Consider the following 25,293-nt stretch of genomic DNA (forward strand, 5'->3'; position numbering starts at 1 on the left):
AAGAATGTAATTGATAGTGAAAATGTAAAACCCTGAGTGAAACTTCTGGGCTTCAAAACAGCCATCCCAACTATAGAAGTTCATTGCTCGTATAGTTAGGGACTGAGTGAATGTTTGGCTATAGGAATTTAGCTGGATCATACTTTTATTTTTGAGTTTGTTACAACAAAGTGATTTTTATATTAAAATGACTAAAAGTGTTTTTTGAAGGTAAATACAGAGACTCATTTCAGATTAGCATTTATGGGTGAGTATTTGCAAGAAATTTTGGGAATAGGAAACCCTAGTAATGAGGTATTCTCTTTTCCCCCAAATCTGTTCTTGCTAGCAGACTTGTATTGTGGGATACTGTTCACAATGGCTATGACTTGAGTTTTGTTCATGACGTTTGTGGAGGCCTTTTTCTCTTGTTAGGTAAATGTGTACATGATTTTGCCTGTTGGCCTACAGAGATCAAAATACTTAGGGTCTCTTTAAATAAAAAGTTGACAAAACTTTGTTTGACTCAAATACAGAGTGCTCACAGCGCTGGGCTACAAAAGGCCCCAAGAATCTGTATTGATTGAAAGCATCTTAGCTGATGTGGTTACGTGTTAGCTAATAACTCCCCAGTGTTCTAGGTAGATTTTCAGGCCCTGCCAGTGCATTCTCTAAAGACCCTTCGGTGCCAGGACCTGTGCCAGGGCACTCTCATATAGTCCTTCTTTTAAAAGCCTTTGGAAGTGTTAGAAACGGTTGAAGTGACAGCATTGGGTAAACATTTTTGTCTTAAATGCCTCCTCTCCAGGTGCATACTTCAAGGAACACCTATGGAAGGGTTCAGTCCTAGAAGAAACTATACATTTGCAAGAACAATGGGAAATAAAATACCTTGTTATTGCTGGCTGGTTCTGGACAAGTAGGGCCTGTTGTCTTTATCTTTCTCGCTGTGTAGACCAGGCTGACCTCGTAAATTCAGAGGTACCCTGCCTCTGCCTCCCGAGTGCTGGAATTAAAGGTGTGCACTACCACTGCCCAGGCTGTCTTTGTCTTTCTAAGTGCTGGTGCAGTATCAACCAGTTGTCAGGCCAAAGGAGAGGCATGGATCACTCAGCTGCTTTGGAAACATGACTCCTCGTGTTGCTTCTCCTTTCATCTGAAATGAAAATGTCTTACATTAACAAACCTTTAAAATTTTGATGAAGTCCAGTCCATTAGTTCTTACAAAGTTGAATGTTTTAATTGTAAAATATATCTAATGTAAATTTCCGCCTTATTTCAAGGTGCTGAGATTTGAACTTCAGTATCCAGAGGAATTTTTCTTTTGACTTATGACACTTACGACTCACAACTAATGTTGTATTCTTCTCACCCCTTAATGTATTAGAACCGAATTGACAATGTATAGGACTCTTTCTTTTTTCATGTTTTTAAGATGAGTTATATAATCCATGCCACCGCCTAGAGCTCTGTGTAGCCTAGGCTGACCTTGAACTCATGATCTTTCTGCCTTACCTTCCTTAGCGTTGGATTGTAGGTATATGCCACAACACCTACCTTGTTTACATCCTTATAGTAGGCCAAGTGTTTTTGTGAAATCTTTATGTTTGTGTGCCTGCTTGCTGAATTGGGTGTACTGTGAGCTATAGTCAAAAGTATATATCGGCTGTAAGATGCTTTGTTAAATGGGGTGTACCTTTAAATCAGAGTAGTTTTGAAGTTTTTTTTTCTGTTTATAGCATTCATTTGTAAATTTTATTGCACTTTCACTATATGTAATGTATATATGTATGCATACACACATGTGCATGTGTTGTTTTTTAATAGGTGCAATGGATGAGCTTCACAGTCTGGATCCAAGAAGGCAAGAGTTATTGGAAGCGAGATTTACTGGAGTTGCGACTGGGAGCACTGGGAGCACTGGGAGTTGCAGTGTTGGAGCGAAAGTGAGTAAAATTTTAATCTCATTTACTGTCCTTTCTTTGTATTAAGTGGTCTAGAATCTTCTTGTTGGGGCTGTTGAGACAACTTGCTGACCAGAGTTTAAACCCCAGGACTCTCATGTTGGAAGAGAGAACCAAGGCTTACAAATTGTCCATTGGCCACCATAGTGTGTGTATATACCACACACACACACACACACACACACACACAAATATAAAACACTGAAACTACAAAAAATATTTTGTGCAGAAGCCTTAAATATATAAGTCAGACTGTTACTTTTTATGATTTTTATAATGTGTAGGAGAAGTTAATATTTAGAAATCTGATTTTATTTGATGTGCAGAATATTTCTATATTAATGCAATGGTGTTTGGCAATTCTATTAATTTCTTGAACAAAAGGTCTTGTCTATACCTGTCTATATGGAAGTGTTGCCCCGCTTTTCCCATAGTAGTTTCTAAGTGTGAGGTTTAAATGAATTTTTCATTCTGTTTTGCATTAATTTTGCACAGAGCGAGAGAAAGGAATCTAATTTCCTCCTGCATGTGGATATATAGTTTTCCTCACCAAATCTGAATAGATTGTCTTTCTCTCCAACATACATTTTTAGCCCCTTTGTTGAAAATTACATGTGGGTTTCTGTGTCCTCTCTTTGGTTCATCTCTGTGGGTTAGTCTCATTAGCATGCTGTGTCTGTTACAGGTTTGTAATATAATTTGAAATCCGGTAATGTGATACCTCTAGCCTTGTTCTTTTTGCTTAGGGTGTCTTTGGCTACTTGGTGTCATTAATATTTCTATGTGAGTTGTAGGATTTTCTTTTCTTTTTCTGTTTTTGTGAAGAATGTGTTTAGTTTTTGATGGAGGCTAGTGTTTAATCTGTAGATTGTGTTTGGTACTATAGCATTTTCACAGTATTAGGCTAGTTCTAGAGATTTATCTTGTAGTTTCTCCAATTTGTCTTTAAGGTTTTCATTGTAGATTTCTTTCACCTTTGTTAGAGAACTGTATCTGTATGTCTACTATATGCACACATACAGAAACACACAATTTTCAAATTTTGTACCATGCTATACCATCATGAATGGCACTGTATTCTTGATTTCCTTCTCAGTATTTGTTTTTGATATATAGAAAAGCAACTGGTTTTGTATGTTGAACACATATCCTAATATTTTGTTCAAAGTCTATCAAATCAGAGTTTTCTGGAATCTTTAGAACTTCTTGAGTAGGGAACATGTTATCTGTATAAGGGGTAATGTGAGTGAGTTTGAACCCTATTCATGTCTCCTTTGTTTCTTGTGTTTGTTTGTTTGTTTTTTTGGTTTTTCAAGACAGGGTTTCTCTAGTTTTTCCTTCTTTTTCAAAGTATTATAAAGGTATTGAGTTTCATTTTTTTTATCTTTTAGTGGAATTTTCCTCTTCACTTTTTATTTTCAGTTGTTCATTGTTGTCAAATAAAAAGTACATTTGAATTTTGTGTGTGAATATTGTGTCCTGAAACCTGATTGAACTTACTTATTAGCTCTGCTAGTTTTGCCAAAAGCAGTTACTCAGTGTTTCTATGTACAGGATAGGCAGAAGAGCAACTCACGTCACTTGTCAGAAGAGACCCTGGGATTGACATCCTTCACCATAGACTTGACCAAAAGAGAAAGTGCTGAATAGCACATCATCACAGATGCTATTTTATTTTACTGTAGAATTGTCCCCAAAGGGAAAGAAAGAGAGTTTGGATTGTGTATGCACTTAAAATGTCATTTTCCTAGTTTGGTGAATTTTTCTGGAAGACACAACTGTCTTTCTTAGAAATTTTTAAATGGTTTCACATAGTTTTCGAGTTTATTTAGTATTATTGTTTGATTCCTGCCTTTTAGCCCAATTCTATTCTTCTCCTCTCCATTTTTTTCACATTTGTACTTTTCTGTAGTCTAACAAACTGATTTCTTCCAACAAGCAATTTTTTTCCTATCTTTTCTTTTGACTGTGCAGCTGACCTTGTTTCTCATGTCCTTGACCCCTCTGCCATCAGACTCACCACTATTTGAGATGAAGCAGAATCTTGAGACTGTTTCTGTCTGATTACCCAAGTGGAACTGAGGTGGGCCTTCTGTTTCCTTCCTGAAGCCTAGAGGTCCCCGAAAATACTTGATTGGATCACATCTGATTATTTATTTTCTACTAGACTGCTAATATGTCAAGGACCAAAACACTTGCATATCTAAATTTGTGGGATGAAATAATTTAAAGAGTTCGAAGCAGGGCCAGAGATGGCTCAGTGGTTAAGTAGTGCCTGCTCTCCAGGGGACCTGGGTTTGATTCCCAGCACCCATGTTGCAGCTCATAACAGTCTATAACTCCGATCCTAGGGACTCTCAAGTCCTCTTCTGTCTTCTATGGGCAGGCATGCAAGTGATGCACAGACATACATGCAGGCAGAACATACCCGCATAGAAAACAATAGAAGTAATTTTTTAACTTAAAAAATAGAAATTAAAATGGTATGCCTGATTCTAATGTGGGTTGTGGGTGGTCCGAGACAGGATTTCTCTGTAACTTTGGAGCCTGTGCTGGAACTAGCTCTTGTAGACCAGGCTGGCCTCGAACTCACAGAGATCCTCCTGCCTCTGCCTCCTGAGTGCTGGTTGATTAAAGGCGTGAGCCACCACTGCCTGGCAGTTTTGTTTTGTGTTTTTATTTACTTGTACTAAATATTAAAGCTAGGGCCTTGGACTGGAGAGATGGCTCAGTGGTTAAGAACACTGGCTGCTCTTCCAGAGGTCCTGAGTTCAATTCCCAGCAACCACATGGTGGCTCACAACCATCTGTAATGAGATCTGGCACCCTCTGGTGTGCGGACATACATGGAGGCAGAATGTTGTATACATAATAAATAAAGCTAGGGCCTTATACATGCTAGACAAGTACTGTGCCACTGAGCTGTATGCCCAACTGAAGATTTGTTTAGAGACTTGCATTTATTCTAAAAAGTATTAGGGAAGCCTTCTAAACTTGCTTTTGTATTACTGGTAGCCAGAGCTAGCAAGGTTTCTGGAAACAAAAATACAGCCACTGTTTGATTTACTAATAATATTCTTTACTTCTAAGCTGATGATATCAGGTGAGAATAAAAACAAAAGCCATCTGTTTCATATGTGTTTGTATGTAGGTAAACCAGGGTCTTGTACATGGTAGGCAAGTTTTCTATATTTGCATATGTGTTTGCGTGTGGAAGCCAGAGTCTTGTGTGTGTTAGGCAAGTTCTCTACATTTAAGCTGTCTGCCTAGCATATCAGCATATATTTTAAAGTTCTCATTATGTGTCAGGTTTTATTTAATGTTCTTGGTTTGCAGGCAGAATTATATATACCTGTCTCAGAAATCTTTTGTATTGTTTTGTTTTTGTTGTTTTTTGAGACAGGGTTTCTCTGTAGCTTTGAGCCTGTCCTGGAACTAGCTCTGTAGACCAGGCTGGTCTCAAACTCACAGAGATCCGCCTGCCTCTTTCTCCCAAGTGCTGGAATTTTAAGGTGTGCACCCCACTGCCCATCTTTGTCTCAGCTGTCTTTTAATAGCCATTTAATAATAGCCAGAGCAGAATAGGTGTAGCTATTAACATGTATGTAGGTATTGGTTTACACAGTTATCATTGAACCTAGTTCATAGGAGTTAATAGGCTTGTTAGAATGTTTTGTAAATTAAACCTATATTTCAAAACATTCTTTTAAAATATGAGACGTTTTAACTGAATCTATTAGCCTAATGGATATCTTTTCTTCTTTTGTGTGTGTGTGTGGGGGGCATTGAGGACAACTTTTTCTGTGTGGCTCTGTCTGTCTTGGAACTAGCCTTGTATAGCAGGCTGGCCTTGAACTCACAGAGATCAGCCTGCCTCTGCCTCTTGAGTGCTGGGACTAAAGATGTGCATTACCACTGCTCAGAAATTGATGGATATTTTGAAGTAGCCTGTCAATTAACTGAAGATGTATAAGGAAATGGGAACATATACTGGTTTTTTTTTCTTATATTCATAGGTTCAGACGGAAATCTAAGTGCCTGAATTTATTGTTTAGAATTAATGGAAAACTAACAGAGCTAGGAGCACAATAATAGATGGATATTTGGCAGCTAGCAGAGCTAAGAACAGAATAATGACAATGCTGATTGAAATTGGATTGGAACCAAAGCCTAGTCCACTTGACAGTCTTGTTTAGAGCTAGTGCTAGTCAAAATACCTGGTTAAAAATGCTAAGTTGAACAAGTCATCTTGTCTGAATTGATGATTTCATTTTCTTCTTTTGTCCAGTCCAGATTTTATACCAATATTGATTTTTACTTACAGAAAAAGAAACCAGATTTTTAGCTATCTCAAGGATGGGAAGAAATTAATAGGCTGATTCAGGGGCTGAGGAGATAGCAGAAGGCCATCTTAACCGCAGGAACTGTTTCCCTTCTGATTGTGGTGTTTGTCAGGGACCCCAGCCCATGAGTAACACCTTTTACCTCTTGCCTCTGCTTATGCCACTCTGAGATCCCAAGCTCTAGAGCAGTCCTTCTCAACTGTGGGTTGCTCCTGTCTCAAATATTTACGATTTACAACAGTAGCAACGAATATTATTTTATGGTTGGGGTCATCACAACATGAGGAACTGTTTAAAGGTTTGCAGCATTAGGAAGAATGAGAACCGCTGCTCTAGGGGAAAGAGTTGCTGAGTTTCATGTTGCTTTTGTGTTTTCTCTCTTATTTTTAACCATAGGCATGGGTCAGGAACTTCTTTAGAACGTCTATAGTATGTAGGCAGGTTAATTTATAGTCCCACCAGAAATATAAGACAGCATGAAACAAAGGAACCTTTGATACTTGACTAACCTAAAATCAGAATGGAGGTTGAGTACCTGAGGCAGGAAGTGTTAATTGTGTAAGACTTAGTTTTGAAGTTTTTTTTTTTTGGGGGGGGGGGGGGTCAAGACAGGGTTTCTCTGTGGCTTTGGAGCCTGTCCTGGAACTAGCTCTGTAGACCAGGCTGGTCTCGAACTCACAGAGATCCCCCTGCCTCTGCCCCACCCCCCTGCTGGGATTAAAGGCCTGAGTCACCACCGCCTGGCCAGTTTACATTGTTTAAATTTTAATTGCTCTGCTTTAGAGACCCAGGAAGCAAGGACTTTTTATATTAGATAAGCATAGTTGATGGGGGCATCTATTGGTGAAGTACAGCATTGCATTCAATTCTTTCACCACCACCACCCCCAACACACACACCTTGAATTTTCATACGGCCTTTGTAGAAGCATTTTGATAACTTTCTGTACAGGGTTAAGTCGTGAATATATGTAGTCATATGAGTTCTGCCACAAATGCTTTTTTTAGCTCTGTCATTATGGCACTCAAGGAGCCATAGACCCAAATGCCACCCAGTGTTTGTGACTGATTATATTCCAGTGAAACTTTGTTCAAATAGGTGGTTGATTATAGTTTGATGATCCGGCTAGGGTGATGATCCTTAATATTTCTATGGCCTAATTTATGCTTACTACATACATAGGGACTTAATAAATATCTACTTTTTAAATCTTAAGTGTGAATGTGTGCTGTGCATGTGTGTGGCGAGGCCAGAGGACAATTTTGGAAGCTTATCTCTCTTTACACCTATTACATGAAGACTTAAAATGTGAAGTCATTTAGATGAGGAAGTTAATTTTTTAAATTTAGTAGTCTCAGTTTTTAAAAAAAATGTATATGCTAGTTTAAGTATTGTTCTTTAAAGTCTTGATAAGATTACCAGTGAAAGCTTTAGCTGTCACGGAAGTGCGAATCAGAACTGTGATGGGGTTTCTTCATCTTACCCTCACCAGAAAGAAATTCTGAGTCACTGCCTGTGGGAATGCAACTTAGGGTGGCATTGTGGAGAACCATCGGAGATAGAAGATACCATAAGTGTACAGGGTGGACTAGCTGTCTTGCTTCTAGAATATACTCAAAGGAAATGAAATTAGTATATCAAAGAGATATCTGAATGCTGATGCTTATTATAACACTAATCAGTGCTGTAGGAATTAAGATATGCATTGATAAAGAAAATCTCTCACACACACAGAGGAAGAGAGGGGGGATATTTTTCAGTGATAAAAATGAAATTTCAGGGCAAGAAAGATGGCTCAGTGTTTAAGAACCTTAGCTTCTCTTCTAGAGGACCCAGGTTCAATTCCAAGCATCTGCATGGCAGTTCATAACCATGTGTAACTCTAGTTCTAGAAGATCTGACACCATCTTCTGGCCTCCATGGGAACGACACGCACAGTACACAGATATACGTTCAGAAACAATCATCCACATAAAATGAGAATAAATAAAATCTCAAAAAAATTAAGTTTTATCAGAACTGTTAATGGCTCAGTGGTTAAGAGTATTGGCTACTTTTCCAGAGGACCTGGGTTGGGTTCCCACACTCACATGGTGTCACAACTGCCTGTATTTCTAGTTATAGAGAATCTGATGCTTTTTTTCTGGATACTTTTGTGCGCTTACAACAAACAAGCTGGCACAAACATATATACAAAAGTAAAAATAGACTTGGTTGTTTTTCGAGACAGGGTTTCTCTGTTGCTTTGGAGCCTGTCTGGAACTAGCTCTTGTAGACCAGGCTGGCCTCAAAAGCACAAAGATCTGCCTGCCTCTGCCTCCCGAGTTCTAGGATTAAAGGCTTACGCCACCACTGCCCTGCTCAATAAATAGACATTTTAAAGGATAAACTTTTGCCATTTGTGCCAAAACTGGAAAGACTCTAGTGGACATTGATAGGTGAAATAAGCCAGCTACAGAGGAACAAGTATTGCATGTCTTCTGTGCTGTGTGGAATTAAGAATTGATCTTAAAATAGAATTACCAAGAGTAAGGAAGGGGAGAGGGAAGAGTAGATAATGGGAAACTGGGAAGAGCGAGTTGAACAGGTTCTGATAGCTTACAGTGCCGTGAGAGTGACTGATTTGTGCCATCTGTTTCTTACTTTGTATGGAACCGTGAGAAGGGAGCTGCAGCAGGTGATCAGAATTGGAAGTGACAGTTACCCTGATTTGACTCTCATGTATTGAAATACTGCGTTTTGCCTGTAAATGTGTTTGCATTAAGTAAAAATTAAATAAGTAAGTGATTAAATGGTCTCTTACAGAAGTGAGTTACATTGGGATTAGGAAAAATAATTTTTTTATAACAGCTTAACAAAAATATACTTTCTTTTTTTAAATTTTTTCATTGTCTTTATTGAGCTATATATTTTTCTTCACTCCCCTCCCTTCCTCTCCCCTCCCCTTCTAAACTCTCCCATGGTCCCCATGGTCCCAGTTTACTCAGGAGATCTTGTTTTTTCCTACTTCCCATGTAGATTAGATCCATGTATGTCTCTCTTAGGGTCCTCATTGTTGTCCAGATTCTGTGGGATTCTAGGCTGGTTTTTCTTTGCTTTATGTCTGAAAGGACTTCTGATTGAGTACATATGATATTTGTCTTTCTGGGTCTGGGTTACCTCACTTAATATGATGTTTTCTAGATCCAACCATTTGCCCACAAATTTCAAGATGTCATTTTTTTCCACTGTATAGTACTCCATTGTGTAAATGTATCATCACATATTCTTTATCCATTCTTCAATTGAGGGACATTTAGGTTGTTTCCAGGTTCTGGCTATGACAAACAATGCTTCTATGAACATAGTTGAACAAAAAATGTTTTTATAAGATTAATTGTAAAACAATAATTTACTTAAGTTAGCATACTATTTTGTTTATTTTGTATATAGAATTTGCAGATTACTTCTATTTAATAGCAGGTTTTATGGTTATTTGATAAAATATTTTTAAGATCTAGGTTCAGTCTAAGTTTTAACATCAAAGAACAAGTATTAAGTAAATCACTTCATGACACAGGGCACTATGGGAAAGTACATCTTAATTCTGACCCAGCAGGTAAAGTTAAGAATAAATGGTATTTATTGATAAATTGCTGGTTTTACTATCTAAGGAATCTGTACTAAGACTGTTAACATTGAAATAATTGACCTTAAATAGGAATACCTAGAACAAGATGATGTGATTTATATATGTAATCCAAGCTTAAGATAAGAGGTCAAGGCAAGATTGTAACTATAATTATACCATCATAATCCATATAGTAGTGATGGGGCCTTTAAAATAAATAGCAGAGCTCAATAGTAGTGCTCCCCGTCTGTAGGGAATGTTTCATTATATTTGCTTGCACAGCTTACTATGTTACCACCTCTGATATGGGAATAAAGATTATTCTTAGATTATGAGGATACACTTGGTTAAGTCACTGGATATAATCATTCCAAAATTAGTAATATTTTACATGCCAAAAATGGAAAGTAAGTTTTTGAAAACATATTATGTACAAGAACATAAAAATGATAATATACTTCAAAACAAATCTGACATAGATGCTTGACAGTTTCTCTGAGGGCTGTAAAGTGCAGAGAAATAAAAAAATATCTGAATGAATGGGAACTGCAGTACTAAGAGTGGAAAGAGTTAGTGTTCTAACGCTGTCAGCTCTTGATAAGTTTAAGTTTGTAGATCAGTGCACTATCAATTAAAAATCGCAATGTTTGGGGGAAGGTTAAAAATTAATAAATTTTCAAAATTTGTATCAAAATATAAAGGTCAAGATGCCAAGGTATGAGAACATACTTGTAAATTTAAGGCTAGGTGGGGCTAAGGAACTTTTTGAGATAGTATTTAAGGACAGCTGGGGGAGTTGTACTATTAGATGCCCAGAAATGTGATAAATTAAGACCTGGTGATGCCAACACAAAAGTAGAAGGAAAGTAACAAAGCAAATAGAGTTCAACAACAGATCCCTTACGAAATGACTGTTTTGTAGAAGTCAAGGAGCTAACTGTTAAATCATCCCATCTTCTGCCTTAACAGAAGTATGTGACTCTGCCTTATTTAATTTTGATACTAAATTAGTTCTTTAGTATTTCAGTGCTTACATTTTTTGCTGTAAATTTATTCCTAGCTGAACTTAATGACTCCATTATTACATTTCCTTTGTAAACCTTTTGTTTTCTCCACAGTCAGCAGTTATTCATTGAATTAGTGTAATCATCATGTACTTCTATAGAGAGGTGTAGACATCATTTTAAAACTAATTATTCCCCTCTTTTCCCTTGTTCTTTAAACCTCTCCTTGAAGTACTTCGTTCATGTTTTCTAACCGAGACGGTGTGCTCTGTTCTTCTGGGATATGTATTATCCTAGAATTACTCTTCTAACCCTGAGGATTTATTTCCATCTGATTTGTATTTTCCCTGTATCCCTTCTGTCTTTTGGGTTATATCTTTGTTTTGGTGGGGCACATTCTCGAGTCACTTCCTTTGGAAAGGAATGTGGTGAATGCTTTGAGACCTTTCACATTTTCTTCCCATAATTTTTTGTTTATCTATCTAGGAATAGGATTCTAGATTGGAAATCATTTTCTCAATTTAAAGCATCGTTCCATTGCCTTTTAGTTTTCTGTGTTCATCATTTTTTTGTTTTTGTTTTTGTTTTTTTGTTTTTTTGAGGCAGGGTTTCTCTGTGGCTTTGGTGCCTGTCCTGGAACTAGCTCTTGCAGACCAGGCTGGCCTCGAACTCCCAGAGATCCGCCTGCCTCTGCCTCCAAAGTGCTGGGATTAAAGGCGTGCATCTTAAACCATTCTGATTTCTGATCCTTGTGAATGAATTGCTTCTCTTCTGAAGCATTTTAGGATCTTGTTTTTAACTCCAGCATTTAATCTTCATTACAGATACCTTGAGCTTGCTTGGTTCAGCAAAAGCATCCTTCCAATTTAAAGGTGTCTTTATTTATTTATTATATCTATTTGTGTAGGTATGTTCACATTAATATAGGTACTTAAAGAGGCCAAAAGAGGGCACCAGATCTCCCGAAGCTGGTGTTAGAGGAGGTTGTGAGCTTACTGTGTGCTGGGAACTAAACTCAGCCCCTCTACAAGAGCAGTGGGTGCCACTGAGCCATCTCTCTTCAGCCCTTCTTTCCAATTTAAAAAATTCACACTTTTCAGTTATAGGAAAGTTTGGTTCATCATCATTGTCACAGTCATCATCCTTCCCTCCTTCCTTCCTCTCCACCACCATCCTCCTTCCTTCTTCATTTCTCTCCACCACCACCATCATCCTTCTTTCTTCCCCCCTTCCTTTCTCCTCACACCACCACCACCCTCCTTCCTTCCCTTCTTCCTTTTTCTCCTCCTCTTCCTCCTCCTCCACCACCAACACTCTCCTTCCTTCCCTCCTTTCTTTGTCTCCACCACCACCATCTTTCCTTTCCTCCTCCTACCTTCCCCTACCATTATTTGAACCAGAAATTAGTATAGTCTAGTTTTTCTTGTGATTGTTTGGCTTCTTCTGAAGAAGGTTTCTTTAGCTTCTTAAAAAATACTTTATGTGTATGGATATCTTGCCTGTCTGTAAGCATATCATGTGCATGTGTCAATTTCTCTGAACTGGAATTAGAGATGGTTGTAATTCACCATGTGGGTGCTGGGACTGGAATTGGGTCCTCTGGAAGAACAATCAGCGCTCTGAGCCGCTGCCATCTGTCCAACCCCTTCCAGGTCTTTGTCTTTGTTTTTGTTTTTATGGTGGTGGGGTGATGGTGGTGATTTCCACTTCCATTTTCATTTTAAGTTTCCAGAGTAGTTTTTCTTTTTTTTCTTTTCCTTCCTTCCTTCCTTCCTTCCTTCCTTCCTTCCTTCCTTCCTTCCTTCCTTCCTTCCCTCCCTCCCTCCCTCCTCCTCCTTTCTTATTTCTTCTTCTATCTTCTTTCTTCTTTCTTCATCTTCATCTTCTGTCCTTGCCTGGATGAACTGTTACTGATTCTGTTTTTGAAAAAAATTCTTCTTTTTTGTTTTGTTTTTGTTTGTTTTTCAAGACTGGGTTTTTCTGTTAACAGCTCTGACTGTTCTGGAACTTGCTCTGTAGACCAGGCTGAACTTGAACTCACTGAGTTCACCTCCACCTCTTACGTGCTGGGATTCAAGGCCATCATCAGCTGGCTTATTTTTGAAAAATTTTAATTTTGTGTGTGTGTTGGGGGGGAAGGTGCGGGTCCGAGGATCAAGGTCAGGCTGTCAGGCTCAGTGACCAGCTCCTTTACTGACTGAGTCACCTCTCTAGCTCTTGAGATATTTTACTTTGATGTACCTAGGTGTTATCTTGTGGGAGAATTTGTGAGCCTGTAAGTTTATGTCTTCACCAAGTTTGGGAATTTCCATTCTCTCTCTCTCTCTCTCTCTCTCTCTCTCTCTTGTTCTTTCTCCTTTGTCTCTCTTGTGACTAATTGCATGTAAGTTGGATTGCTTTCTGGTGCCCAGAGGACACTACTTTAATGCCTGCCTGTTACCTAGTTTGGATAGCTCTGCCCCTGTACTCTGCTGTTTTGCCTATGCAGTGAGTGAGGTGCTTATGAAGATTGGAACTTTCGAGTTCTGGAGTCCAGTCTGTCTCTTCTCTAGTTTTATTCTTCTGATGAAAATTCCGGCTTGTTCATTTCTTACAAGCTTATGTAAGGTGTCATTTGAGCATGTCTGTAGCTACTTTGAGGTATTTTACTTATTGATTCCATTATCTCTGACAAAATGACTGGGTGGTGTGTTCTAGAGGGTGTTGGCTTTTTTGGAAATCGTTTTTACAGCAGCTACTTAACTTATCAGGACAGCATAACTGTGTTGCCACAGGGTGCCCAATCACCACATTGCTTCTCAGGGTTTGCAGACTTCTCTGAATTGCTTAGAGTTGATCTTAACACAGATCAGGTCAGCTAGAGCACAGAATTTTTCTTTGTGGTTCTTTATTTTCTACATATTTCTTCATTCTTCATGGCTGCTGTGCTATCTAGAAACCATTTTTCCTAACCAGTGAAACTGAAGATTTTGATCCAATTTGTAGTTGCTCTGGTGTAGTTCTTGTGTCCAATTCAAATTCAGAATTATATTATTTTTATTTGAATCTCTGTCTAGTATACTGAGATTTGTGGCTCTTGAAGGACAATGCAAATGGTATAATTAGAATATCCCCAAATTGTTTATTTGGTCCTTGTCATTAAGCAATCAATACTCTGTTGCTTCCTTTCAGTGCTCAGAGGTTCAGCTCTTCATTGTGGTTGTCTGAGCAGTGGTTCCTGATTGTATTCAGATAGCAGTCACTGTTTTAAAAATCCCTTTTACTGATTTAAAATGTTATGCCCACAGTTGCTTACCTTAAATGTTTGTTTCTCGCATAGACCTTTGGAAAACTTCACTTTATTCCTCTGAGTTGATATTCATAGGCATGTGTTATTTCTCAGTCATATATTAAAATATTTGCAGGAAATATTCCTTAAATTATAATTTTTATTATTTTCTCCTTTTAGCAGTCTTTAATTTCTTCTCTCTATTAATTCTTTGTAGCTTCCCTAATTGCCTTCTCTCGAATTCTTTGTATTTAGCCCATGAGATGCTTCAGTGGGTAAAGGTGCTCCTTGCCACACCCAACAGCCTGAGTTCATTTCCTGGAATGCACAGGAAGGGCAGAGAGAATTGACTCTTGCAAGTTGTCCTTGACCTCCACACAGTCCCCCCCCCCCCACAAATCTAATAAATAAAAGTCTTTTATTGTATTCCTAGTGATTACAAAATGTTCTTGTAACCTTTAAGCCTTCTCTGTTGTGTTTATTGCTTGTTCCTTACTGACACTATTTCTGAAGCTTTCCTGAGTTCTGCCACCTTTCATGTTTAAAATCTGATTGTAGTGGTGTTTCTTATTATAAACTCTCTGTAATGCCATGTCTCATTTTGAAATAGTAAGTTATAGTTTTCACCTATTTTGTGGGTATTTCTGGCACTTTTGTAAATTTGGGCTCCTTTTACACTTTTGTTTTTCTTGTAGTAACTTCATAAGATTGACCCATCTTGTTTGCTTTCTGAGAATCAGCATGACTTTTCCACAGAGTTCCCTCTGCTGTTGGTTTTGGATTCACTTCAAAACTGAGGCATTTTCCTTTCTTTCTGAAATTTCTAGGCTTTGCCTTCAGAAATTTGTATGTGTTAACACCTGTGTTGGGGTGCATATGTTTTTGGAGGCCAGAGATCAATGCTGGTGTCTTCTTCCATCACTACACACTTTATAAAATTTTTATTTTTATTTATTTTGCCGGGTGATGGTGGTGTATGCCTTTAATCCCAGCACTCAGGAGGCTCATCGTTTGAGGCCAGTCTGGTCTACAAAAGCTAGTTCCAAGATAGGCTCCAAAACTACAGAGAAACCCTGTCTCAGAGGGAAAACATATTTATTGGCTGGAGAGATTGCTCAGGGGTTAAGAGCACTGGCTGCTTTTGCAGATGACCTGGGTTTGATTCCCAGCACCCACATGGCAGCTCACAACTATCTGTAACTCTAGTTCTGGGCACCTGACATCCTCACACAGACATACATGCAGACAAAACACCAATGCACATAAAAATAAATAAATCTTTTTTAGAAACTTATTTTTAATATTATGTGTTTGGGTGTTTTGCCTGCAAGTATGTCTGCTCATCACTTGCATGCCTGGTCCCTGCAAAGACCAGAAGAATGAGTCACATCCTCCAGAATTGGAGTTACTGATGGTTGTGAGCTGCTGTATGGGTGCCAGGAATTAAACCTGGTCTTCTGGATGAGCACCCAGTGCTTTATCAGCTGAGTCGTCTCTCCAGTCCCCCACATTTTTGAGACACCCCCCCCTCCCCCGGTCTCTCACTGAACTTGGAATTTCTCCCTTTGGCTAGATTGGTGGCTAACAAGCCCCAGGGATGTTCTTTTTCTGCTTCAGCAGGGTTGAGATCACAGGTGAATGCTGCTTCTGCTTCTGGATTGATCTCAGGTCCTCATGCTTGCACAACAAGCACTTTTAACAACTGAGACATCTTTCCCCTACCCTTTTCTGGCCTTTTATCTAGACATTTCTTTCCTCTATTGCTATTGTACCTATTGTGCTCCTTTTAATTCCTCACAGAATAATATACACTCCTTTTACTTTCTTCCCTTTTATGAACAGGTCTTTCCAGGATTCATTTAAGATGACTGTCTCAACCTTTTTTAGTTATGGATGGACTCCTTGTACTTAAAGACTATTTCAAAGGGCAAAAGTTTCCAGGCTACAGCTTCTGTCCTTAATTTGTCTGCTGACTTAAAGAATGGGTTTTTCGTGTTTGGTGGTCCCTGTTTTCATTCTGTAGACAGCCTTTCTCCTTTTGCTGTTTTCCATGCAGCCCTTGTAGTTGTTTGTGCTTTGTCCGCACCTGCTGTTTTGGGGAGAATCTGTGGAATTTCCTGTCACTTGGCTTTATTGTTTGTGTCTGCAGATTTTTAATAACTGTTTAGTTTTGTGTGTGTCTTCATGAGGTTTTACAGATGGTCAGAAATTTTGCCACCTCATCCATTACTCCAGAGACAGAATTTCTGCTTTGATGAATTTGCTCAATTTAAACTTTGTCCCAATACTCTTTGAATCTTAACCATTTCAGCTACCATTCTGTGTTGATAGCCTTACAGTGTTCCTAACAAGAAGTGACTCACAGTTGTTACCAGAAATTTATCTATGAATAATTAGGCCAGTTTGTAACTTAACACTAAGATTTATAGCTAATCTTAGGAAGGAGAGGGAGAAAAAGAGACATCTAAGGATGTCAGTTGGTTTGCATTTGTGTAGTAACCTGTCATCATCATCTGGTCAGATGTAAGGATAGACCCACAAAGTGCTAAGCATTGCAGAAGCAAAGCAGACACCAGCTTACTGACAGAATGCTTATGTGTGTCCATCCCTGCTCAAATATATGTTGTCAGAAAATGAGGAAACTTGAGCAAAGCAGTTAAGATTATCAAAATTGTTAAGAGTTTCTTAAATCAAAACAGAACAGAAAGGCAGTCTGTTTCTATGAAGAAAGTATGAGACACAGAATATGGTCTTTTTGAATGAGGCGCATGGATGAGTCTTCCTTACATTGACAAGTAACTTTAGTGGTCTTGTACCCCAGCCATGGCCCAATTCTTTGCTTTTGAATTGATATTGTAAAAACAAACAAACAAACAAAAAAAACCACCAATACAAGATAGATCCTGAAACAACAGAGTTTTGGTAGCTTGGCAAATCATTCCAAACATTTGTAGCGTTGAGGATATGGTATTTGTTGTATTTAAGGAATGTATGACTTCCTTAAAGAAATCATACTTAATTTTCATATATATAAAGAAAGATTGGTTTTATACCTTGTAATATGTTTCTTTAATGTAACTCCTAATTTTCACCTTTAAAAATCTTTCACAGGCCTCAACAAATAATGAAAGTTCTAATCACAGCTTTGGAAGCTTAGGATCTTTAAGTGACAAAGAATCAGAGGTAAGTGATTTTATTTTAAATGTGGCACTGGGAAAGTAAAAGCTGGAATCGTTTTTTAAATGAGTGCCTCTCCTTCCCCCTTAACAACTGTGGTACTGAAGGTTAATATTTTGAAGGTTTCTTTTACAATTTTCCATGTAGTTCCCTGCCCCCTTGGGGGTGGTGATGGTAGGGAGTGGGGGGTGACCTTGATGAAGCACAGCTGTTTAGATTGAAGATTGTATTTGGCATTAGAAAGAATACAGTTTTTCAGTTCTGTAGCTTAATTTTTCTCATAAATAATACAAAGATGTTGTCAATGGAAAACCAGCCATTCGTGGTTTTATACGGTGAAGGTGGGTTTTGAAATATGCTGCAGTTCATAGTTTTTAAATTTTTACTATTTCTCACTTTAGGTTGATCTTTATAAGGGTTTGTGTGCTTTCCTAGTTATAAAAATATATCTACATAGAATTCTTGTGGAATCAAGCCGATGGGTTTCATTTTGCATATTTTTAAGAAATGTGACAAATCCCCTTTTCTAGCATCTGTTTACTGACCTCACCAAGAAGTACGTGGTATCTATAAGTGAAGATTTAGGTCCATGGTATGGCCTTTTCTGTGCATGATATACTTGATGGCGTCTTCTAAAAATGGTTGACACGAATGTGTTTGGGTTTAATATCCATGTTTTGATAGAATGACTTTTTGTGGGTGTAGCCTTTCTCTCAGGAATAGAATTCTGTCTATTTAAACCAATTTATGTGTGTATGTATGTGGCATGTATATGTTTGTGTTTTTCCTGTCAATGTAAATCATTTATACTTGATTCTTGTAGCCTTTTTCTGTCAGTAGGTTGTTAACACTCAGGAATTCTTACTGCATTTGGCTTCCTTATTCAATGGAGAGAGAAACTCAAGGGTGGCATCTTTCTAGCTGTTTGTTATTGAGAGCATCTAGGAACCTGTAGGTAGGCAGTTCTGTGCCAGTTGTACAGGCACCCTGCACTCCACAGGAGTGTGGCATAGGGTTCTCACTCATCAGGCTTTCCCTTCCACAGAGACAACTGGCAGGCAGCTGAAAGGACTGTGCAAGTGACGGGACTTTATCTGCAGTAGGTTCCCTTGAGGTAAGCGTTAGTCGCCCCTGTAGCATCAGTTATCACAGTTTAGTTTTTCAGATTAGCACATGTTTACTAAGACCTTTAAAATAGGTTAGTTCTAATCCAAGTGGAGTTAAAAAACCAAAAAAAAAAAAATAAAAAATAAAGAATATTTCTTATTTCTTTTGGACTTTGGAATATTCTTGATTTTTTTTTCATAGATGAGTATATACAGTAATTTCACATGTTCTTTCATAATCTTGTATTATGAAGAGCAATAAAAAAACTTTAGGTGTTTTTCCTTTCTGTTAACCATATATATTTGCATATATATATGTAGCAAAGCATAGTAAAAGTTAGGTTCCCTATATAAATATCTTCATAGGGGATAAAGTGTTTAATGGTTCCTTAGTTAACCAATATTTACAATGCAAGATATAGATCAAATATTTGAATTCTTATAGAGGAATTAATCTATAATAAAATTTTCCTTTAAAGAATTCAGTGGCTATATTTTAGTTGGATTTTAAATAGCTGTATTACTTGTACATAGATTTGTTTGTATAGACATTGTGACATTTGGCAGCAATAGAAAATCTTGAAAAATTATTTGACTTTTGCTGTCCTGTGTTGTGCATATGTGATTTTTACAAATGGATAGTTAAGCTTAGTACCAGAGTATTTTGACATTTTCTCAGATTGTACATGTTCCCTTATATCAAAAGAATTGACTGTTAATAATTGTTCTACATTTCCATGTCAGAAGTTACTTATCTAAGGAAAATGAATTGCAGGCTTTATCTCTGTGGTAGGAACCTTAATGAGTTTCCTTGATGAAATTTCATACATACTAAATATGAATGTTCATAGGTCATGCTTTAAGGCATTGGAAGTAAATGGTCATGAGTTAGAAGTAGTTTTTGTTCTATATACACTGACTAGTATAATTTAGATAGTGTCCCTTGTCTCTTGACATCACTTATTCTTTTTTGGTATCTGTTTCCTGATTGTTATTTTTTGGGACAGAACCAAGGCCTTGATATATTTTTAAAATAATAGTGTTTGTTTCTGCATGGAAGTAGTACTAAAAGGTTTGTGTTTTTTAATTAGCTGTCCTTTCACCTGACCATACTCTCACCTCAGTTATTTTAGCTTTTCCTCCTGAGATTTAATCACAAACTTGAATAGAAATGTACAAACATCCTGTTTGGTTTACAAGCTGAACATTTCTGTTTGCTCTTTTAGTACTTAGGACTTTAACTAACTCTTTCCTCAGTTGTCTTCTGCTCACACACCCAGAATCATATTTCTTTGTCTTCTTACTATTAGCATTGAAGAATACCTCACAGCCAGTATTAGGGTCATTGAATCTGCTTAAATTTACACTTTTATTTTGGTTCATCTGTGTATTATTTAATCTGTACATATGACTTATTTTTATCTGTAGGATTACAGAATGAAAACCTTTTGTGGGATTGGAAAGTAAAGTGCACTGTGCAAAACCAGGGACCTGAGTGTGAATTCTTAACACCCACGTACAAAACTGGGCATGGCAGCATACCTTTGACCTTTGTGCTCAAGGGGACAGACAGATCACTGGTATTTGTTGACTAGCCAATCAATGAGCTGCAGGTTCAATAAGAGACCCTGGCTCAAAAAATAAGGTAGAGAATGAGGGAGACAACAGACACTGACTCTGGCCCCTCTACATACACCTCCATTGACGTGCACCCACACATTTACCACGCAGATACTTTCCTCTTGATAGTGCAACTATTTGTTTGATACAAATGTTCTGGTTTGTTTTCTTTTACATCATTCTGAGTCTATTCAGTCTTCAAAAATCTAATGTGAGCACTATTGTGTATCAGTTGTCTATTCATCTAGCCCAACCATAGAATATGAAAATAAATAGGATAGCATCTCTGCCTTCAAGTGAGGTCAGCATTTGGGAGGAGACAGGCAGACATTTAAACATTGTTTTCTGACAGTGTAGTGGAAGGCACTCTGAGATCCAAGGGTAGGAAACCTTCAGCTCTCTGTGCCTGTAAGGGAAGGAAGGAAGAGATGAGGGAGGTGCATTAGCATCCCAGAGGATAAGGCAGAGTGTGAGGAGGCAGCAGGCTAAGGGATTCAACACTTTTGTGTGAAAGGAAGCATGGGCCAGTTTAGTTATGGAGATATGGCAGTAGTTCTCAGGCCTACGGACTGACATTGTACTATACCACCCAACAAATTCCAGAGGTATGGAATGATGTGAGATGGGGGTCACATTTTAAAGGCCCTTGAATTTCATAGTGAGGAATTTGTTGATTGAAGAAACTTGAAGTGGGAGAAACAAGCTGAAAAAGTATCAGTTCTCAGGGTAGAGGATAGAATTTGAGGGAGATGAGACTTGGGTTAGGGAGATGAGTCTGAGACAGTACTGCCTTCTTTATAAAAGGCCAATCCCTGAGAGAGGCTCTAAGTACATTATTTTCAATGTTGGCTTTTAGAATCTGCCCCCACCCCAATCCTTAGAATTCACTGAGAAGTTGGCTGTGACTGTTACAATTAGGGCCTGTTTTTTAACCATTAGTGTGCAGTAACTCCTTAGGTGCTTAGGGCAGTTGTTCTGCAGAATTTTTTTTAAAGCTCTTGCATCCCACTAGATCTAAAAAGAAGAATGAATAGACTTTGATGATATTGAGGAAAAGAAGGAAAGGGAAGGAGCCTAGATAGATGATTTAAAGTATTTTGCGTTTGAGACAGACGAGCAAGCAAAGTGAATGAAAATAGTGAGTTGTGTCTTTCTGGGATAGACAAGTGAGGTGGGACTGTAGGTAGCAGAAGGCTAGAGGAAAGAACCTAGTAATCTCTGGCATGGGTCGTGATGAGGGCTTAGGTACAGACAACCACATCTTAAAGTGCAGTCTGATGACTCCTGGCATTCCTGAAACTTCTCCAGGGAGGTTTTGAAACTGTGATATCACCCTTCCTTCCTTCCTTCCTTCCTTCCTTCCTTCCTTCCTTCCTTCCTTCCTTCCTTCCTTCCTTCCTTCCTTCCAGCGTTTATAAAGAATTTCCATACTATGTAGCACTTGGTGACATCACACTGTTGATTTATGCATTATGTATTTGTATGTCCTAGTGTGGCAAAATCTTGAAAGGTAAATATTTGTATTTGTAATGCACCCAGAAGAAAACAGTTTGGTTACTCTAGCCTCTCCCTGAAAGGAACAACTTAAGGAAAGAAGTTTGCCTTGACCTGCATTTTAGGGATTGTGAGGAATGAAGAAAATGACAGACATACAGAGTACAGTTGGAATGAAGAGGAAACAGCATGTTTATTTTATACATCTGAAAGGAAGAGGCAGGTTTCTTGTATATGGCTGAAGGAGGAGATGGGGTTATTGTATACAGCTGAACAAAGAGGCAAGTTTAGCTAATCTTGGTAGGGGTTGTCTTAGTGAAGCAGTCTCAAGCAGAGTCACGTTTAAGTGTTCACAGTGACAACATCTGCACATGGACCAGGGCCATTGGGGGCCTTGGCACACGTATATGCTCATGTCAGCAACAAATAATCACTGAGGGCTCCCTCTACCCCCGTTGAGCTTATTTCCTCATGGTGGAAGGCACAGTGATAGCAGCTTAGCCTGAAGATGCATAGGGCCACTGGTCGCATGCTGTCCGTGGTCAGAGAGAGATGAGTGCTGGTGTTTCATTTGCTTCTGCCACTTTAGTCAGAGACCTCAGCCCTTGGTGCCATCTTTATTGACAGGATTTTCTTCTAAGTGGTCCTAAATCCCAGTATAACAGTCAGGATTAACCATCGCTGTGTCCTCAACAATATTAAAGAGTTAGAGAGGGATCCTGAGACCTAAAGATTTGAAAGCTGTTTTTGTGAAGGAGTTCACCTTAATAATGTGCTTATTGCTGAGAAATGTTAGCAGGGAAGATGGATATGGTGACAAAGATGAGCTACCTCTTGTGATAGGTGGACAGTGGGGAGAACAGTGAAGAGATTAGGGAGAACTGTAAAAAGCCCTAAGATGGACACCTAGGCTCAGGTTCCATAGATGATAGATGAAGAGGATCCGTGTGCTAGTGTAGCTGGTGAAGAGCGATGGGACAGTGATGAGAGTGACTGTTTTGTCAGAATCTGGATTGTGACAGAAGGGAAACTGTGTTTAGAGTCACAGTATTGATGTAAATACAAGAAGAAAGAATCCTAGCAGCATTGGGAGGGAATCAAGGGACGTGCCGAAGAAAAGATAGAAAGCTAGCTACCACACCCCAAAAGAGGGTGTGAATGAATGAAGTCTAGATGGTAGGTGGGCTTTAGTCATATAGGCTGGGCTAAGAGCCTTCCTTTTTTTGTGTATCCCGGAGGTTGATAGCCCAGGATATCCAATAACCTTTCCCCCTACCTCCCAGTGGAATCAGGTTCCTTCTGCACCACTCCCCCAATATTGGTTAGTAAACTAGAGCCATGTCTAGCACTCTCCTATGGAGCCATGTCTATAGCTCTGCTTTTCTATTTTAAAAGTAAAGTGTGAATGGATTTTGGGCTTAAGGGGTGGCTAAAATTTCACAAAAGAAGTCATCATGCTATCTGCAGAGGTTAGAATTAAAGGATGTACTTTACCTGCTGTTCAGCTTTGTCAAGGAGACTGTATTTCCTAATTACCAGTAATCCTGTGGTTTTCTTACGTAGTAGAGCCTGCTTCGAGCTACCTGTTTGCAGTTCTGTAGCAGGAGTCTTCCTTGTGTGAATACAATGTTTTTTTCCCTTATTGAGCTTTTTCTAAATTCTATGCACTTGCTGTCTCCACCTCTCTTAGCTCAGTAAACAAAGATAAACCAAGGAGTTTATGATTATTAATATCAACATTATTCCTACTCTATTCTAATTTTGGTTGTCTTAGGATGTTTTTCTCTGCCTTGCTTATATCATTAAATTACATTATTATCAATAATTAATATAGGAGAAACATAGTAGTGTATCTGTGCTTCTTATGTGTGCTTACATATAGCAGACCCACAACCATATTATTCCACTTTGCCTCAAATTTATCTTTAATAATCACCTTTTGTAATACTGCATAAGCTAAACTAGAATTGAACAGCAACATTTATAAATTTGTTTTATTGCTAGAACTAGTTTGCTTTTTATCTTCTTGGTATTTGTCCACTGGTCTTGGACTGGTGTAGTTTAAGAGTGTTGTGTTATTTAGCATCACGAGTACTGAGCTAAAGGTACATAGGAGCTGAGGTGCTAGTTGCACCTGGAGCATTCCTTAGTTTACTTTGTTTAACACATATTCTCGGCTCTTTCCTCCTCTCTCTGCCAACAGACACAGAGAGCTTCTCTCTTGCTATTCCCCTTTAATGCCCTAGTCTGAGTACTCAGTAGAAAAAGGAGCCTAAAAATGACTTTCATTATAAATAGTTGGAATTTTTAAAAAAATTTTTATACCGCCGGGCGATGGTGGCGCACGCCTTTAATCCCAGCACTCGGGGAGGCAGAGGCAGGCGGATCTCTGGGAGTTCGAGACCAGCCTGGTCTACAGAGCTAGTTCCAGGACAGGCTCCAAAGCCACAGAGAAACCCTGTCTCGAAAAGCCAAAAAAAAAAAAATTTTTTTTCCCATTCCCCTAATCCATTGCTTTTGCTTTGATTTAAATATGCTCACTTTAATGTGTGTGGGCAATGGTGACACACATCTTTAATCCCAGTCTGGCTTACAGAGTGAGTTTCAGAACAGCCAGGACTACACTCGTACTTTGAAAAACTGAAACAAACAAACATAGGTATTTTAAAGAAGTTAAATAAATAATAAATGTGCTCAGTTTAAAATGGACACATGTAGCTTCATGCCCTCAGCAGTTTTCAGAGATGCTTTTTGTACCCTATAGGCCTCCATTGTCTTCTGACGTGTTAGAGTCAGATAGGCTATGCTGTTCTTGATGGGTTCTTCTGTTTTTATCCTTTTGCTAGTAGTAGTTCCTTATTTTGCTTCCTTCCAAAAACCTGAACTCTTATCATGTCAGTTGTTCTAAGACATAAAGCGAAGCAGCTTCTCTATGTACAGTGAGCGTGCGTACAGTGACTGATCAGAGGTGACACAATGCAAGAGAAGTGTTTGGTGATAGTGATCAGTACATATCTTCTTATTCAGACCACAATTAAAATGAATTATTGACCTTAGAATTCTTGCAAAATGTCTGGATTTTTTTGTAACTTTTATTAAAAAGAACAAAAGTATCCCAGCACATGGAGGCAGAGGCAGACAAACCTCTGAGCTCTGCCAGTTTGGCCTACAGAGTGAGTTCCAGACATGCAAACAAGCTCACAGAGTGTCACTTGCCCATAGTTACACGCATGGCAAGTTAATGGTAGAAATTCTAATTCAAAAGCCTGTCTTACCAAATAATCAACCCTAATTAGTCTTCGGAAAAGAAATGATCTTTTAGAGTACAGAATCTTAAGGTCTGAGAGACCAGTCCACGTAGCGTCTGGAATAAGAGCTCATCACAAGTGTTCATTTCACACATGTGACTCTTAGAGTGGAGCTTTGAGCTCAAGCTGACATTGCTGAGAATTTTGTTTTTAGTATTTTATTCTTTAGTAGAGCTTTAAAAATACTAGAAAATACATTTTTATGACAACAAAATACAGTGAATTTTTTTTACTAATGTTCCTTATTTTTCATTTTCTGAAATATCTTTCTGCCCTGTGAATTTGCTATGGTCTAATTACTTTTCTGCTATAATGGCACAAATTTGGCCTTTAATTGCACTAGGAAATTATAAGGAGTAGTACTATTATTAGTAGTACTATTATTTTTTTGTGTGTGGGTGCTTTGCCTGTTTGTATGTC

General features: G+C 38.4%; 1 protein-coding gene across 3 annotated transcripts in view; it reads left to right on the plus strand.

The window, feature by feature from the left end:
• Positions 1-25,293, plus strand: part of Tlk1 (tousled like kinase 1) — a 106,670-nt gene that overhangs the window by 27,573 nt on the left and 53,804 nt on the right. For all 3 annotated transcript variants that reach the window (XM_050122046.1, XM_050122041.1, XM_050122055.1), the window contains 2 exons: positions 1,807-1,925; positions 17,280-17,351. In XM_050122046.1, the coding sequence (XP_049978003.1) occupies positions 1,807-1,925; positions 17,280-17,351 (191 nt within the window). The remainder of the gene's footprint in view (positions 1-1,806; positions 1,926-17,279; positions 17,352-25,293) is intronic.

The sequence above is a fragment of the Alexandromys fortis genome, unplaced genomic scaffold (genome assembly GCF_014885135.2).
Source record: "Alexandromys fortis isolate MF-2015 unplaced genomic scaffold, M_Fortis_MF-2015_v1.1 scaffold_8_9099976_23576923, whole genome shotgun sequence".
NCBI classification, from domain to species: domain Eukaryota; kingdom Metazoa; phylum Chordata; class Mammalia; order Rodentia; family Cricetidae; genus Alexandromys; species Alexandromys fortis.